At 44.0% G+C, this 19,020-nt stretch overlaps 1 protein-coding gene across 1 annotated transcript in view; it reads left to right on the top strand.

The window, feature by feature from the left end:
• Positions 1-19,020, top strand: part of man1a1 (mannosidase, alpha, class 1A, member 1) — a 99,673-nt gene that overhangs the window by 63,320 nt on the left and 17,333 nt on the right. Inside the window, exons 5-6 of the mRNA XM_060042107.1 lie at positions 12,818-12,912; positions 18,409-18,532. Coding sequence (XP_059898090.1) covers positions 12,818-12,912; positions 18,409-18,532 — 219 coding nt within the window. The remainder of the gene's footprint in view (positions 1-12,817; positions 12,913-18,408; positions 18,533-19,020) is intronic.

The raw sequence follows: 19,020 nt of genomic DNA on the forward strand, positions 1-19,020 counted from the left end.
ATCAGCAGAGAAATAGTCTGCCAAAGACGTTGACGTCGGTTAACAACCGAAGACGCTGGGGTTGAAAGGTTACCAGACTACTTGAGGAGTGACACCAAATACGTTATAGGAAAAAAGTCCTTTGTTTTCCATGACAGCGGTCAATTATACTTGCATACGGCGTATATAATTATACTTATATATGGGCACAACTCACCACTGATGCAATATCCTTTGCCTAGACTCCACAAACCTGTTGCATAAGTGAACATTGACTTAACTACCTCAACGTAAATTGAACCTAGGTCAGCCTCAAATTTAAATGTTTTTATATTCATCTGCTCCAGGATACTTTTCCGTTTCCAATTGAGAAGGGGCAGTCAAGCACTTTGAAAAATCAATTGATCCAATGTCCTTAGATAAGAAACCAGTTTTCGTGTCAAATCTTTCATCCATCCTAGGATTGTCAGCAGTGTTTTCGTGGCGACGATGGGTCTGCCGTCAACTATCGCCACACAGGTGGAGGAGCCAGGAGCAGGCTGACAGCTCTAGGTGTGAGGCGGTCTTGAATGGCATAGTGGGGGTTCTTGGCACGTCCCTTTGGTGTAGTGCACCATCTGGAGGAGGTCCTTGGGGAGATTTAAAGGGGCTGATCACATAGAGGAGTGTTTTCATAAACCTCACGTCCATTTTTCCCATTGTTTTCGTAGGGTAAACCAGTTGAAATGCCAAAATTGTCCATTCAGCCAAGTTCAACAAGCAACAAACAATTGCTCTGAACAAGGGTAGGCTTCTGTTAGGCCAATGTAGGATCATCCCTCACCCTGCCTTCTTCTGATGTCAGGGAGGTCCACGGACAGAAGGGGCCGGAGAAAGTTTTCAAATGTCTCTCAATCTTTAAACTGTATTCAAAACACTAGGGATGCACCGAAATGAAAATTCTTGGCCGAAACCGAAAAACGAAAATGAGGAAATCTAGGCCAAAAACCGAAAGAAATTATTATGACAATTATTAGTACCATTTAGGGTTGCCGCGGTATACGGTATTAGGTTAAAAGTTCAGAAGTTTGTCTTTGCACTGTTCTATTTTTGAAGCGTTTTTTCATTAAAAAAAAAATATACAAACCTAATAGAAAGGCTACCTAATAAAGCGTTGGAACACGCAAGACCGGTAACCATAGCAACGCCGATAAACAAACCCCGCAAAGCCCTTTCCCTACTAGAGCTCCCCGCGCTACGGCCATCCGGAGGCGCACAGAGCTTTTGGCTGTGATATTATATATACAATTATATTATACTAATATATTTAGAACGTTATAAGACGCTGTCACCGAGAGTTGGCGCGCTGCCAGTCGCTGTCACCGAGTGTGAGAGGAGAGTTGACGAAGAAGATGGTAGTTGACCTAGTTTCAAAGTTTATACCGTTTATACTCAGTAATACAACCCTAGTAGCATTGAATTTATGGCTATGACTGTGTACTAACTTCATTAAAATCAAGGAATTTTCGGCCGAAAATTTTCGGTGCATCCCTACAAAATATACATTTCGGAATGGGTTGGACAAAAACACGGTTCTATGTTTGAAATTTGCCCAACCTTTGGAAGTAGAATTACCTGTTACATGACCATGTTGAATTGAGCTGATGACTTGTCAAAAACAACTTGTAAAACAAAAGATATGGAAACTAAAATAAATCTTAAACGGAACTTCAAGAAGAGTTGCACGGAAAGCATGTGCAATCATAGGTTGACCAAGAGTTGCCATGATGGTTATATGATATTGCTTGTTGCCTGTTCCTTTGATTGCCTGCCATCTTAGTAGCTGCTTGATTAAGTTTTGGGTTAATCACTTGTAATGTCTACCATGTTCAAATTAGCATGTGATTCAGAGTCAAACTGCTTTAGAGTGTTTCCATGACAACTGTCACTTTCCTAAAAGTGGGTAATTTTCCTGGCAGAAATAAGTGGATGTTGTGCTGCTGAGATGTGGCAGAACTGTTCATCCAACCTTTGCATGCTTAGTGAAGCTGAAATGGATCCATCCTTCTCCTCCTCCTCTTGATAATTGCCGCTATACAGGTGCTTGAGCCTATCCGACAATGCAATGCACCAAAAATAGGGAATGTCAGTATAATGCAGGATCCACAAAACTTTCTTTCTTTCTTTCTTGTGTTTGTTTGTTTGTTTGTTTGTTTCTTTCGTTGTTGCCCTTATTTACCTGATTAAGTAAGAAACGCAACACAAATTGTATTGTGCCTGATATAGGACCATCACACAACTTTGGAACACTCCTGTTTTTAACTTAAATAAAACAGTTTTGGGAATCTGACACTGAAAACACAATCAACTTCAGTCTGTCTTCTCTTATATACACAACCTTTGACCAGGTAGTATTCTGTGTTTCTGATATTGAGAGAGGTTTACAGAGGTGTTTCCTCGGGCAGCATTTGACAATAATAATCGCACCAGACAGATTGAGAACGCTCAGCCTATAGCCTTGTGAAGACCATCTTATGTTCTGTCTTCACCTAAATATTCTACATATTTCGATTATTCAATTATAATGGATTTATCTTTTTTTAATCCAAGTGTAAGATAGTGTAGTGATGGGGGGGGGGGGGATATTATAAATGGGTGTGCATTTATGTTTTGCAGTCTAAAGTTATAAAGGAGCATTTCACCGGTGGAGGTATGAATATGTATTGAAATTGGGTCCTATATGTAGTCTAATAATAAAATAAATTTCTAATTTGGTGCCGTCTTGACCGAGAAAAGGCAGAAAGTGACTTTTTAGCGCTTGTGGATTGAAGACAACAACTCCCACCATGCACCACGAAGCACAGCTTCGCTGGCCACTCCCGCTGATCTAGATCTCCGCCTATCGGACACCTCGCTGTTCCATCTACCAAGCTGATACCGCAAGACTGCCTAAAAATCATTTCACACAACATTTCAAGTAGGGATGTCCCGATACTGGGTTTTTAAGGTAAATCGGGATCGGCCGATCTCATTCAATTTCATGGCCGATACATATTTATCTATCCATATTTTTTCTATATATAGTATATATATTTATATATGTGGAAATTGCGTTGAATGAGAGATACAATTTCGCACGTTGAGCACACAGTTGTGTGACTCGTTAGAGAAACCAGGAAATCAAAACGTAAACGAATCCCGCATCGGGCTCTGACGTCATGAGACGCTCGTAATCCTTAAAGGGACAGCGATCCCTGAACCACCAAGACAGTAAACGACATGCCTAACACAGTGGAAAGAACAACGCATAACAAAATACTGTAGGTGAATTATGTTACACTCACTATATATATCTATATATATATATATATATATATTAGTGGTGGGCCGTTATCGGCGTTGACACAAAACTATTTTCAAACACTTCCTTGTTCGGACCCATCACGTGACTGAGCTAACCAATCAGCAGCTAGAATTAAGACAGGTAAACGTGAGGGAATCAGAGAGGCAGATTCAACAGAATATCCTGACTGTTAAATATGTAAACATGTAAATATGTAAGTAATAATTGTGTGACATAAATATGTAAATGATTAACTGATTAAACATTGTAAGTACATTTCTAGAAAAATTAACTCCAATATAAATTACATTAATTTATTCTACAACTTTCAAATATTTAACTTCTAAACCTTACATTATTATGGATTATTCCACGGCTCTTCTCAATGCTGGCTGAACAAACCATCCCAAGGTCAGAGAATCCTCTGCACTACTGGCGGGTACATGCTACACAGCGACCCGCACTGGCTGATACAGCCACAAAGTTTCTTTGTGCACCTTGTACATCGGTGGACAGTGAGAGACTGTTTAGTGCAGTGCGAATGTCCTTGATGAGATAAGGAACCGGTTGTCAGCCGAGATGGTGCAGATGTTGGTTTTCATTAAACAAAACCTGCACTGAACTGAAGAAGTCAGTGCAGTAGATTAAGATGGAGGAAATAAGAAGCTCTGTGACTATTATTACCCACCCACATTGTAAAAAATAATAAGCTTACTTGAAAAAAGGGTGGAAACTTGTTGCCTCAAATAAGTTAAGTAACCAAAACTTTACTTTATGTTAAGTTTACAAGTAATGCTTTTGTTATGTTATGTTAAAGTGAGAGAATAAAAGCTATTGAGCGTAGCTTGGATGCCTGTCTATTTCTTAATGAGCAGGAAATTAAATGTTGTTTGTCAACACAAAAAGTGATATCGGAAATCAGTATCGAAAATCCAGTATCGGGAGATATCGGGATCGGATCGGGAGCAACATGAAAATATCGGAATCGGATCGGGAGCTAAAAAATGAGATCGGGACATCTCTTATTCTAGTGAAGATCCAGTACCTTCCGCCATTGTACTTCAGTTTTATCAACAGCCTCTGTTAGCTTAGCTTCAGACGCTGTGGATCTTAGTTTCTGCTGGTGAAGTCCCACCCACTGGCACTGCTCTAATAGGTCCGTAGCGTCAGTGGGTCCCACCCCCTATAGGGGGGTGAGACTAGTGCTTGTAGTCTTACGAGAATCCTCCCCTCTTACACTTCCTATTTACTTCTACGCAAAAATCGTCATATTGCGTCATCTTAAACAGGAAGTGTTGGAGATTGTTACGGAGCTCTCCAGTCTCTCCAGAAAAAAAGGGAATGATGCACGACCATTCAAAAATATGAGTGGGTTTCTAACGATACAAAGCTTAATGGAAATGGGTGAAGTTTCCCTTTTAAGGTAGTTTCCTGTATGATAACTAAGTAGGCTATCCCCTTTAAGAGAAAGTTAGTATCTGAAACAAAACAGTTGTCATACAACTGTTCATATTATCAAAAGCAACCTATATTCACTTGTTTAATAAGATTGCGATCAAGAAGAATGATCAATACATATAACAGATAGTGATAATTAAAGGAAGTTGATGATGGTAGTTTACCACTATTTATGGTAGTTTACCACCGTTCAGAAATTTGTTACAGTATCGAGCGGGGTTTCCACATTATAGCTTTGGGTTTAATTACAACTAGAGATTGAGCGTGTGCAACAGAGTGATAAGTCTATGATGGTAGTGTACCAATATGGATGATCAATACATATAATCAGATAGGGATAATTATAGCTCTATGATTGTAGTTTACCACTATGGATGATCAATATACAACAGATAGTGATAATTATAGGTCTATGATGGTAGTTTACCACTATGGATGATCAATACATACAACAGATAGTGATAATTATAGGTCTATGATGGTAGTTTACCACTATGGATGATCAATACATGCAACAGATAGTGATAATTATAGGTCTATGATGGTAGTTTACCAGTATGGATGATCAATACATACAACATATAGTGATAATTATAGGTATATGATGGTAGTTTACCACTATGGATGATCAATACATACAACAGATAGTGATAATTATAGGTCTATGATGGTAGTTATGAATACAGTTGAATCTCATTCTCACTATCATCATCAGCAGGGTTTCCTTCTGGGTTAGTCTGATGGAAACCTTTCTCTTGCAGTCTGATGGAAATTGGCCGCTGTCTCACTTGCTCTGGGGGTTAATGTTCGTCTGCTGCTCTGCATGACTTCCTGTACCACGGTGTTGACCTTTGTTGAGGGAGAAAGTAGAAGCGCTTGTTTTGATGCAGCTGATGAATCAAAACAAAAATGCTGAATAATCATCATCATTTAGAAATGAGATCACATAGTAATAATATATAATCGTGATTTGAATATCATTAATGGTGCAGCCCTATTTCACGGTACATGTTGCTACAGAATTAAATACTAAAAACCTCCACGAGCTACAGACACACATCTGGATACACAAATCCAGCTGGGAGGTGGAACAGGAAAGGACTTCCTCATCTTCTTCTGTCATGCCTTCTCATGGGAAGACAGTCTGAGTGTTTTGTGTTGGCAGGCCAATAGTGTCGGACGGTCTGCATAGACAGACGTCACTGCTACAGCTCAGCTTGGCCAGGAAATCCTGTTCAAGATTCCACTGGACAGCTCAAAGCGAGAGAGGCTTTAGGAGGTCCTTCTGAGAAAATGGGTTCCCTTATCGCGCTTTACAGGATAAGAGAGGTAAATACATTTGTTTTCCATGTTTGTTTGTATTAGTTTTTATTGCATACAACATGATTTTTATAGGAACAAATATTGCATGTTATATTGTTTGTATACATGCAATGCATAATTCTTACTATATGATTTTTTTTTTGCATACATTGCCAAATCAAGGTAATTTACCAAATACAAAGGATTAAGATCCCTAGTATTTTATCCATTTAAACTGGGTTAATCCACTTGAATAAGGGGTGCAGCATACCAGAGGGCAGATAAGATTGAAATCCAGGTTGCAGAATGGATAAAACAATAATCCAACACTATAAATCATGACTAGCGCTGGCATTATCTTTTTACTGAATGGAAACACTTGACGAGTGGACATGATCAGAGATCAACACGTTCCCCAGTTTAGAACACCCATCGCCTATTTTATAGTTAATGTTGAAATATAGAAACTGTGTGTGTGGGGGGGGGAATCAGAACTGTGATTTCAATGTGCAGAGTTGGTATTGGTACGTTGACTTTGGTACATCTCACTTTCGACTCCATTAAGTCAAAAGTCAGATGTACTGCTCCTAAAAGGGTGTGGCCTGTGTTTGACCCTATTGACGAGCACAGCGGTGAAGGGCAGGGTGGCCAGTGGTGGACTTGCATCATCGTAGTTCACGCGTTTCCGTCCCAGTGTGGTCGGGGGAATGGTTTCATCTACCTTATGAAACCATGATTACTTTGATGGCTGTTGATGTGTCCTTGTGCACTTGAGGTCTTCACATGAGCTCACACATCATCCCAGTGGAGCAGTCAGAGCTGCTGCAGGCCATTCATCATCGCTCCTTGCTCCCCTCAAACAGCCCCCCCCCCCCCCCCCCCCCCCCCCTCAAACAATTTTTATTTCAAATAACACTTAGGCCCATGACACAAGGAATAAGACAAAAAGTCACACGTAAAATGTAACCAATCAATGGGCCTAATTAAAAAGGTAAACAGTATGCATCCACGTTTTAAATATTATTAGGTATTAGGTCAACATTCTGGCCTGAATCCCATTGAGCTGCCATTGTGCCCAGCGCCACGTGGATTACACTTTGAAATGGCATAATGCTAACATGTTTACTCAAAGGCTACATCCAGCTCCCCTCTCCCTCCCCTGTTAGGATTGGGCCTTTGTGTGCAGTGAGGAAACGTTTGAATCCCTCACTCCTTTCCTCCTCTTGCTGCTGCGGCGCTCACTATATATAAAACAAATCCATAGATGGCACTTACTAAATTAGTTAGACCTTTTAGCTTATAACTTTAGCAGTCTACTTTTCTGCAATGTGTGCTTTCCGGTTCAGGAGTGTTCCTGTGTGTTCCTTGGGGCAGACATAGGAATACCATGCACAGAAGTTTAACTGGAATGGGTGAATCGCTCTTAGCCCACAGGCCTTACCCATTTACCAGTAAAACAGGTACCCAGTTTACCAGTTAAACAGGTACCCGATTACCAGTAAAACCGGTACCCGTTTACCAGTTTAACAGGTACCCGTTTACCAGTAAAACAGGTACCCGTTTACCAGTGAAACCGGTACCCGATTACCAGTAAACAGGTACCCGTTTACCAGTAAACAGGTACCCGTTTACCAGTGAAACAGGTACCCGTTTACCGGTGAAACAGGTACCCGTTTACTGGTGAAACAGGTACCCGTTTACTGGTGAAACAGGTACCCGTTTACCGGTGAAACAGGTACCCGTTTACCAGTGAAACAGGTACCCGTTTACCAGTGAAACAGGTACCCGTTTACCAGTGAAACAGGTACCCGTTTACAGGTGAAACAGGTACCCGTTTACCGGTGAAACAGGTACCCGTTTACCGGTGAAACAGGTACCCGTTTACCGGTGAAACAGGTACCCGTTTACCAGTGAAACAGGTACCCGTTTACCATAATGCAGGGGTGCCCAACCAGTCGATCGCGGTCGCGGTAGACCGCCGACAGATCCCAAGTCGACCGCGAGGGGTGAAGAAAAAAAAAATATTTTTTTTTTTTTATAAAATAAAATTTGCGCGGGACATATACGCGCGGTAGCGCATGCGCTGTCAACAGTAGTTGAAAGCCGTCAACAATTGAGAGAGAGACAATTGTTGACAGCAGTTGAAAGCCGTCAACAATTGTTCTCTACCCCACCCCCCCCCCCCCCCCCCCCCCCCCGCTTGAAGGTAGGTTTGCTGGTAGATCTCGGGAGGTTGGCTACTTGAAAAGTAGATCTTGGGTCAAAAAAGGTTGGGCACCGGTGGGCTCACTGTTCCCGGGGCGGAGGCGCTCCAGCAGGCCGGGCTCCCTTCCCTCCGGTGGACACAAGGGTGTATTAATCTCTAGAGCTGGCTTGGTGTCTCCCTGGTTTAGCATCTCTTTGGGAGGTCGATACGTAACATGTTTCTATGAACTTCTTCCTAAGTGAACTCAGAGATTGTTTCAAACTAGCACGGGGGCCCGACCCTCCTCAGTGAAGTCTCATCTCTGTTCACTGGGGCTGGCTCCGTCCCTCTCCCGGCCAACCTCCTGATGAACCAAACACCAGCTATGGAGCCATTTAGATCTGAATTTAAAGGTCACATTATAACAACATTTTATAGGTTTATATTAGATATTCAAACATCCCAGCCCGGCCACTCAGTAGCTGGCTTTGGATAGTCAGCTTATCGTGCAGCTTTCCTTCCCACTGCCATCCATCAACCAATCTCATGTGCCTTCCCTCTTCAAATATTCTCCAGGGTGCAATTTTCTATGTAAATTCATGCTTCTGGTTGGTGCCACATTTCCATGCCAGCCCTTTCAGAAATGTTGAATGTCAAAATGTTTAGCTGAGTCAGCGACTGCTAGCCTACAAATGTTTTCACCAAGAGGTGTGTGTGTGTGTGTGTGTGTGTGTGTGTGTGTGTGTGTGTGTGTGTGTGTGTGTGTGTGTGTGTGTGTGTGTGTGTGTGGGCAATTAAACAGGCCATTTATAGCATTAGGCCAGTTGTATTTGAAGTTGTATTCAAACGATCATCTCACACCAAACCATAATATACAATTTCAATAAACCGACTCAAGCAAAACGGCAAGTAGTACATTGCTGTCAAAAAAGACATCCCACTTTAGTGAGGCTATCCATTGAAGGATCTTAAATGATGCAGTTAAAGACACTCCACACCTACAAACATGCAGGCTGTGACTTTGGGCTTTCTCAGATCCTAATTTCAGTATCGCTTTATAATGTCACCACCGGCCAGCTGCATGTCGCATGACTAGGTTCAACCTGGTTACACACACACACACACACACACACACACACACACACACACACACACACACACACACACACACACACACACACACACACACACACACACACACACACACACACACACACACACACACACACACACACACGAACGAGCTGACAGCCTTCAGCAGGGCCTTGCTGTTGTCAGATTCTTTGACCTTGGTCTCCATAGGATTAATCTGTTCTGAGAGTTCGAGAATGAAAAGGTAGTCAACAGAAAAAGCATGTTACACTGAACAGAACTAAATATTGCACACACACGTTGTATGCGTGGTTAGTTTAGTCCTGTAGGGTAGAGGAGAGGAGACACAGGGCTGGGGGGGGGGTCCTGTGATACAACGGCCCCTCGTTGCCAAGCCGCTGCTCCATTCATCCTAGTTAAGAGAGCTGTCCCGAGACCCACGCACACAACCACACACTGAACACACACCAAAGTGAGAGCTATAAGGGTACACGAGGTGTACCAATGCCACTCCCCTTGCTCTGTCTGTCAGTTGTATTTCCTCCTAGCGCTGTTGTCCCCACTCTGTCTCACTCACACAGGGCCACACGTAGCGCCACACGCTGTGAATCGACTGGCCCTTATTGTACAGCGGAAAGTGCGTTGTAGAGGGGAGACCTGAGGCTGAGCCTGCCTGCTGAGTCATTATAGCCTTGTGCTCCCATTACTCCTCTGAAAACCTAACATTATGATCAACATGCTGCATTTTGATACCATATTCATATTTTCTACGTCATTAGACATGTCATATGTGAATTATGATTTTCCGCAAAAACCTTTTCCAATATTGAGATTGAAATGTTTTTTTAGGTATAGAGTGAGTGGTATTGTTTTTGGCTGCTCCTGTAACAGCCCGTCAGTGATAGCGGTGGGAACCTCTGGTGCAGACTGCTGAGGGGACGGATTAGGAAGAGGACTCGCAGGTTTCCGGTGCAGCCGTAGCCCAAACTGTTAGAAAACGTCCATAAAATGAAAATTGGAGGAAATTGATGAGTTCCATAACCAACACACGCTGAACGCCACTAACACTAAGGACACAAAGTCGCGTTTCCTTTCCTCAACTGTTGAACTCAGCATTTCCCTTTGTTTGGGTCTCATCCTGCCTGAAAGATTCCACTGGACAGCTCAAAGCGAGAGAGGCTTTAGGAGGTCCTGCTGTCTTTGTACATCGATGGCTCCTTGATGTTCAATGTGAACACAGACTCACTGAGCGTTATCTGGTGGTGCTGCTGTCTGTTTGGTCAATACAGGTTTTTAGTCTGAAAAATAGTTGGTGCACTCTGTTTACACTATTCATACACTATTCTCTCTCTCTTTCTATTTTCTATTTTCCTGGCAAAAATAAGGGCATAATGTGCTGCTAAGTTACATCAACCTTCCATGTTAAGTGAAACTGTATTTGATTCCATCCTTCGGTCCTTCTTGATAATTAGCACTCTACAGGTGCCTGAGCCCATCCCACAATGCAATGCACCACAATGAGGGTATGTCAGTACATTGCAGGATCAACACAACTCTGTCTGTCTGTCTTACTCTCTTGCTCTGTCTCTCGGTCTCTTGCTCTGTCTCTCGGTCTCTTGCTCTGTCTCTCGGTCTCTTGCTCTGTCTCTCTCTCTGTCTCTGCCTCTCGGTCTCTTGCTCTGTCTCTCGGTCTCTTGCTCTGTCTCTCGGTCTCTTGCTCTGTCTCTCTTTCTGTCTCTGCCTCTCTCTCTCTGTCTCTCTCTCTATTTCTCTCTTGCTCTCACCCTCTGTCTCTCTTGCTCTCACCCTCTGTCTCTCTTGCTCTCACCCTCTGTCTCTCTTGCTCTCACTCTCTGTGTCTCTTACTCTTGGTCTCTCTGCTGTAAGACAAACACTATCCTCACCATCCTTATCATTTTGACATCCATCCCCCTGAGGTCCCACTAAACAAAATAAGTAAGCACACACAGCCACACACACATCCATCTGACCGAGGACCTCCTGGGGGTTATGGGAGGAGAAGGCGTCTCCTGTCATCACTCAGAGGCAGGCTGCATTTGGTTTTTCACAAGTGATTTTGTTAAATTCCCTTTTGGCTTTTATCAGACCTTTTTCCGAGTTTATTCTTTGTTGTAGTCCTGTCAACTTGAATACCCGCTGTGTCTATGACCACAGTATATTCCTTTCTCATATTTGTGATGCATAAACCAGAAAGCGCTTATGAAGCAGGTTGAAAAGGTTTATATTTATATTATATGAAGAGATATTACTATATTATGTAAAAATTGTATTACTTTATTATGTAAAGATATTTTTACTATATATAACATATCGAGATGGCAGTATAATTGATAGAGTGCATTGTGCCTGAGGCGACCAATGTAAAATAAATACAGTAACATTGCCTAGCATATGTCCTTCAACCTCTGATATCCCATGCCATGATTTCAAATCATGACATGAGATATCAGAGTAAAGAGACCAGCACAGAGGTTAAACCAACAACTACCAGATAACCCTGGGCTGTAGATTCTGGAGGGGTAATGGTCAGCAAGAGATTCATGAGACCGCCGTTCATGATGTCAGCTCGTTTTTTAAGATCCCTTCTGGACATGGGAGGGAGATGGATGGAGGCTGGCTATCTGTGTAGCTAACTGTTGACACCGCTGGAGGTCGAAGGCCTCCAGAGGAGCTCTTATCAGATGGGCTTCCTATCAGCTGGCTGCAGGATGCTGTGATAAACAGGCAGAACGGCCACAAACGTACACAGACGAATGCACACCGCGATGTGGGGCCCGATGTTACAAGAGGCTTCCAGGCTCTGGGGTTGCCTGGTGGCTAAACCAGTGGGTGTGCGCTTACCAAGGGCATGGCTGCCTGGTTTGACCTCTATTCCTCCCCTCTACTCGTACCGCTGCTCTGTGGGCTGTTTGTAGAGTAGATCCAAAACAGCGTGCATAGTTCTGGGAGGTTTAGGTGTTGAATGTCGTTGGACCTTAGTTGAAAACATAGAGTGGTTCAATTGAACGGGTGGATTTTATTCAGGGGTGGATAGTGATTGAGTGAGACAGGAGCGGCTGAATGGTGTGTTTCCTCCATAGAGCCATCTAACCCAGGGGAGTTCACATTAGTACAGAGCCTGCGGGCTCTGTACTGCAGGCCTGAAACATCGAAACCATGGTTAACGGTCCAACTAAGTCCATTAGTCCTTTGATATAGCACTCTCTGGCTAAGTGACTATTTGTAAGTTGGCAGGTTTAAGTGCATCCAACTTTGAAGATAAGTCTTTTGACTTTGATTGCTGACTAATTAAGTTTACAGGGATGTGCAATGTTTTTCCTGACTCACTCTGCAGGGAGATAATACATTAAGGGTAGCTATTCAAAGGAAAACAATCTGAATTTGAAGTCATTTGATTGTGTATGCATTCCTCTTTCTTCCCCAGCATGTTGGCCTCATGGTCTCTGTTGTCCTCCCAGGTCTTTCGGAGGAAGGCGGTGGAGCTTGGTGAAAGGCTCTTACCAGCGTTCAAAACATCGACCGGGATCCCCTGGGCCCTGCTCAACCTGAAGAGGTAGGTCCCTGCTCCTCTTCAGTCTGCACGTGCTCATGAGACCCGTGTGAGTCTGCTGCCATCTATGGGTCATCATGTGCATCAGCTATTATAGTCCATACAAAGGAGGTGGGGCTGCTAACTTAAGGCATTGCCAATATTGTGTTAATATAAACTTCTTTGGCCACCAGGTTCCATTCCCAGATAAAACACACGTGATCTGCGGCATGTTCTGTCCTGTTCTACAGAAATGGACTGCTGGCGTTCTGGAAGCCTTACACATGTTTGGTCTTTTCAGCTGTCCAAATCGTATAGCAACACGTCTCATCATGTCTCTATAGAGTCCCAAACACTTCCACACATGCTTATCTAAGCTGCTCAGTGTGTTGGGAGTGTTGTAGGCCAGTCGTGTGTCTTGGTTTTAGTCAACATTAAGTCACGCGTCGGTGGCTAGTTCTTCCATGACAATAGGCTTTGATGATTGGCTAATGTTTCTGATCTCTACTGACCAGGTTACAGGCCATATTCAGCTCTACTGTCCTGCAGTGACACCGTCACTGGTTGGCCTCACACGAACAAACACACACACAAACCGACACACACACACACACACACACACACACACACACTGTTTTAAAGCTTGACTCGACTTGATGCCAAGGAGATTAGAACAGAGCCAGAGGCTGTTTGAACAAGCTGCTCTCCAGAACTAGATCCACAAAGAAGGTCCATGAAGAAAGCCCTGTAGTTTAGATTGGCCACATTAAAATAGCTTTTTGGAATAATATGTAAGGTATTTATTTGAAGATGAGGTGAGGTATAACTAGGATAAAAGGTCAATATAGGTCTGTGTTTGATCGGGACACAGTGTATATAAACGGTCCCCAAGTGAAGGAGAACTGAGGCGCGTGTTGAGGGCTCTGTGTAGCCCAACGTTGGAACAGTTGTGACGATGTTAAAAGAACATCAGGTTATTTTTAAATCCTGTATGATGGTTTTAATTCTACCTGCACGTTGTGTTGCAGCCCTGTGCAGCACTTTGGGATTGTGCAAATGAAAAGCAAGTACAACGGAATGAGAACCTGAGACTTTTCTGACATACTAACGCAGTAGCCTATGCAACGCACAATACTGTGGGACTCTACACAGAGCACAATACTGTGGGGCTCTACACAGAGCACAATACTGTGGGCTCTACACAGAGCACAATACTGTGGGGCTCTACACAGAGCACAATACTGTGGGGCTCTACACAGAGCACAATACGGTGGGCTCTACACAGAGCTGGAGACGTTGTAAAAACAGAAAAGGGCTACATCTTGACGGCTGGATTGGCATGGTGGCATAAAGTAATCTACTTCTCCTATTTGAAAGGGTTTGTCAACCAAATACATAATGTTATATTGTGGATTGATTGGTATGCATTGTCTCTAGTCCTATGGCCAAGAGAGTCTCCAGAGAAGTGTCCGGTGTCCAGTCACTGATGAGCAGTACATGCCGGACAGTAGGCAGCCAACCCTACAGCCCATAGCTTTGTTTCATAGACGGCTCCTTATCTTTGCCTCCAGGCTGTTGAACGCTGTGAAGTAATCATGACCTTGAAATGGTATATTAGCAAGCATGCAGGGTGTATGATAAAAATTACAGTTTTAGTAAATTGGATTATCCATGATGCATAATATTTTAGATTAATATTCTTAGTGTTCCTAATCCAGTAATATATATTACAGGATTACAGCAACAATATTGACTTTGAAATATATAAATAGAATCATGATTATTTGATGCGTGACTAAAAAATTTGTATAATATAGTGGTTTCTTTAGAATATGAGATATATAAGAAAATCTATGTCCGACATGGTATATGTGCAGAAGGAAGGATTCAGCAGGAAGGGAGCTATGGAACTGGATGACGTTTGTTTTTCAATTACTAAATGTTGCCTCCTAGTCGGCAGTAGGTGAATATAGGAAAGCCGAATGGAGATTTCCAAATGCTTGGCGGGTCCAAACCCAGGGATACATGCGCCGGTCGGCAGCCGGGATTTGAGGGCTGTAATTAAATTGCTAACTGTGAATCAATCGCGCCTCAATGTCGTTCCCCCAGGAAGAGGAACAGGGAGATGGATATCAGGGGGGGGCATAAACGCCGATAGACAATGGAGTGACAAGGAAGTGCAGAAAGAAAGTAGGCCGCTGCCGGCGTGACAGAGAAGGGGGCCGAGTAGGGCGCCCGACAAGGCCTGCAGCGCAGAGTTGAAATGATTCCTCCAGCTCTGGGCTGGGATGCCACGATTTGCCATGGTCATCCTTGGAGATGCCTCTTCCTCTCTCACTCTCTGATGGATTGATCTCCCTCCATGACGGCCCCGTGGTGCATCTTGGAGTGGTCAGGGCGATTTTAGCATACTGTTCACGGCCTTCGCCTGCGGGCTTTACACCTCGAGACCGCCGTACAGATAGGTACAGCGTTATTTTCAGAGGGAGTCCGGTTCACACTCTGAAAGGGTTGATGCAATACTGTAGATACATCATCCTGACTTACCAGCTTACCCACCTGCTGTTCTAGACTCATGTTGCTAGCAGATTTGCTAAACACCTGCAACCCAGCGTGCTGTGAGTGGATGAGTCACGCCTGGCGAAGACATTTATCTATGTTTTTTGACATAATTGAGGCGCCTAATCCAGTAGGGTGAAGACCGTCTCTCATGAGCACACCAGGCGACCCCACAAGGAGGGCCAGTTATCTATGAAACCAAAGCCCTGCTCTGAGTCTGAACTATATCGTGCCAGCTAGCGATTTAGATACAATAATCTGCTATTTATAACGCTCATCATTACTCTTATCGGGGAGTGAAAATTAATCGATGCCGACACATCTTTCTCACAAAGCCTAGCTATGTGGCTTTTTGTGACCTCGGTTTGTCTCGTCCTAGCATCGTTGGTGCCGACATGAACTACAATGTTGTCGAAACTAGTGTCGGTGTTTGGTGCATCTAAACTCCGTATGCACCCTAAGATTAGCTTCAATGTCGGGAGCCCTGGCCCCGGGTAGGTAAATAACTTGCATTATGTAGTCCAACTTTACGTGTAACAGAGTCGCCTATGACTAGCGTTTTTACCCCCGACAAAGACTTGCGAGGCAGGCTGCTGTCCGCCTTCGCAAGTGGTGCTGCCGACAGGGTTGCCTTGACGGAGTCACTGCTATCGATGGCGTTAGCTCTTCGAGTCCGCCTGGCGGGTCTTTTCTCTATACTTTCTGGAGTATCTGTCTTCTTTATGCTCGCTACCCTTTCATCCTCTAACTGACATATACGTCTCTCTAACAGAACTATCTTATCCATGAGAAAGGCGGAACAAGAGCAACCGGAGTCCATGCTTACGGTGGTTGATGCAGACGGAGCTCCAACGATGAAACAGCGAATACAATACAGAGTATACAGAACAAGTCGCAGATATAAATACCAGAAAAATGGATACAAACCGAGATAGCAGGTCGACGCTAAGCGTCCTCCTAACCAAACCAAGTGGGCTACCCGGAAGTTGCGTCCTTGGCGTCACACAGCAGCCTCGGGTCAGCCTGTGGAGAGAGAGCACAGGTTACACAGCACACGCAGTGGTGGGGACATCCTTCTGAATGAGACTCCACTGCTGGTGTGAGAGACACCGCCATGACACACACACACAGAAATACACACACAAACACGCAACCTAATTGCAGTCTATAACAGGCCGAATAAAGTTGTTTCATGAAATTCATTTCGTAACAATCATCAACCCCAGTTCCACTGCGTCACCCGGGGTCTGAGACCAGGGCCCGGGCGGACGGAGGCCTGGGGGTCCCGTGTCTGGGCGGCAGGGGGATTAATCCACGCTGTAATGGGAAACTAATTGTGGCTGGCACTGTGTGAGGCTTGAAGCTTCTAGATCATTAGTATGGGTACCCAGAAGAAGTGTGTGTGTGTGCGTGTGTGTTTTCCTTTCTCATGTAAGCACTTCACCCAAGTCTCGGCTTCTAATTTTTCTCAATTGCTGCCCCCCCCCCCACACACACATCATCAGTAACCTTGATAGATGAAGGGTTTGCATGAACCCTGTGTGTGTGGGTGGGGGGGGTTTCTGTATTCATGAATGGTACTCGAAGCGCCATCGCCAACATGTCCATCATTCCTCGCCCTGGAAGTCATCTGCCTCTGCTCATCTAACACACGCACACGAGATGCATACACACACACACGAGAATGAATTCATACACACACGCACACGAGAACGAATGCATACACAAATACGAGAACGAACACATACACACACAAGAGAACGAACGCATACACACACACACGAGAATGAATTCATACACACACGCACACGAGAACGAACACATACACACACACACGAGAACGAATGCATACACACACGCACACGAGAATGAATGCATACACACACACACACGAGAACGAACGCATACACACACACACGAGAACTAACTAATACACACACACACAAGAGAACAAAGGCATACACGCACGCGAACACAAACGCATACACACACACACACACACACTTACTTACTTACTTACTTACTTACTTACTTACTTACTTACTTACACCGGAATGAATGCATACACACTGGCATACTGGCATACAAGGCAGTCGATGGAACTGCCCCTGCCTACCTCCAAGCATTGCTAAAGCCACACACCCCAGTTCGATCCCTCCGCTCAACTATCTCAGCTGGACGTCTGGTACCGCCATCGCTAAGAGCTAGCAAAGGCCGTTCAGCAAAGTCACTACTTTTCTCGGTTTTGGGACCTCAGTGGTGGAACGAGCTCCCTGCCACTCTCAGGACCGCAGAGTCGCTCACTATCTTCCGAAAAAGACTCAAGACTCACCTGTTCAGAGTCCACCTCGACACTGCATAGCCACCCTCCCCCTTCTGGCCACCAGTGTACACTGTATTGTATTGTGTTGTATTGTATTGTATTGTATTGTATTGTATTGTATTATGGTACTTAACTGTGTAGCAACTGCAGTAGCTGGTATCATTGCTGTAACATGGGGAATTGGTTAGCCTAGCGATTGTTGTACTTGCACTTGGTTCTATGAACATCCTTTCTGTACCGATATATTGATGCACTTCTTATGACAAATGTACTTATTGTAAGTCGCTTTGGATAAAAGCGTCTGCTAAATGCCCTAAATGTAAAATGTAAATGTAAATGTACACACACACGAGAAGGAATGCATACACACACACCCGAGAACTTTGGATTGGTCCTGCTGGTCTGTCCCCATGCGCCTCTCCTATCAACTCATAAGGGCCTTCCACTAATGCTTACTGCAACGCTTCTGTCTTTAATCAACACAATTTAGAATCCTATAACATCTCATTCAAACCTTTATTGTGTATTTTTCTGCGAGTTTGAGTTTTCTCCTTTACCTGTATAGAGTTAATTTAAGCTCAGTCTGTGTTAGAAACAAGAACCCAAAGCTGACCTGTGTTCCTCTGACCCTCCGCCAGCGGGATCGGGAGGAACTGGCCCTGGGCGTCGGGCGGCAGCAGCATCCTGGCCGAGTACGGGACGCTGCATCTGGAGTTCATGCACCTGAGCAAGCTCTCTGGGAACCCCGAGTTCGCTCAGAAGGTACCGCTGGGGGACGAGGTCCGGTCCTGGGGAGCATTGATTCCCAACCCGTTAGAACCGGGCCTTCAAACATTTCCAGAAAAAACACATAGAGTCCAGAAAAGGGAAACATTTTGTGAATTGTTCTGAAAGTTTAAATGTTGGTATATCATTAAATTTGTACATCTAGCCTTCGTTGCCACCTAGTTCATAATATGCAACTAAACCACTGTGTCTTTGCACTACTTTTGGGTTTATTTAGGTCTCAGGCATCTTTTCTTGTGTTTCTCTCACAAATTCTATTATTTTATATTATTCCATTGATGAAGGGAGCCTTAGATTCAAGCATTTCATTCCTGTTGCTTTGATTGTTGTGAATATGACACATCTTGAAAAACAATGAATTTTTTTCTGATGAATATGCCAGTCCTTGGAACAAAAACGGTTGGGACCCCTGCTGTAAAGGAGGCTGTGTGTGAAGTCATGTCAGGGTTGTGCATGAGCAACGC

The sequence above is a fragment of the Gadus macrocephalus genome, chromosome 21, assembly GCF_031168955.1.
Source record: "Gadus macrocephalus chromosome 21, ASM3116895v1".
NCBI classification, from domain to species: domain Eukaryota; kingdom Metazoa; phylum Chordata; class Actinopteri; order Gadiformes; family Gadidae; genus Gadus; species Gadus macrocephalus.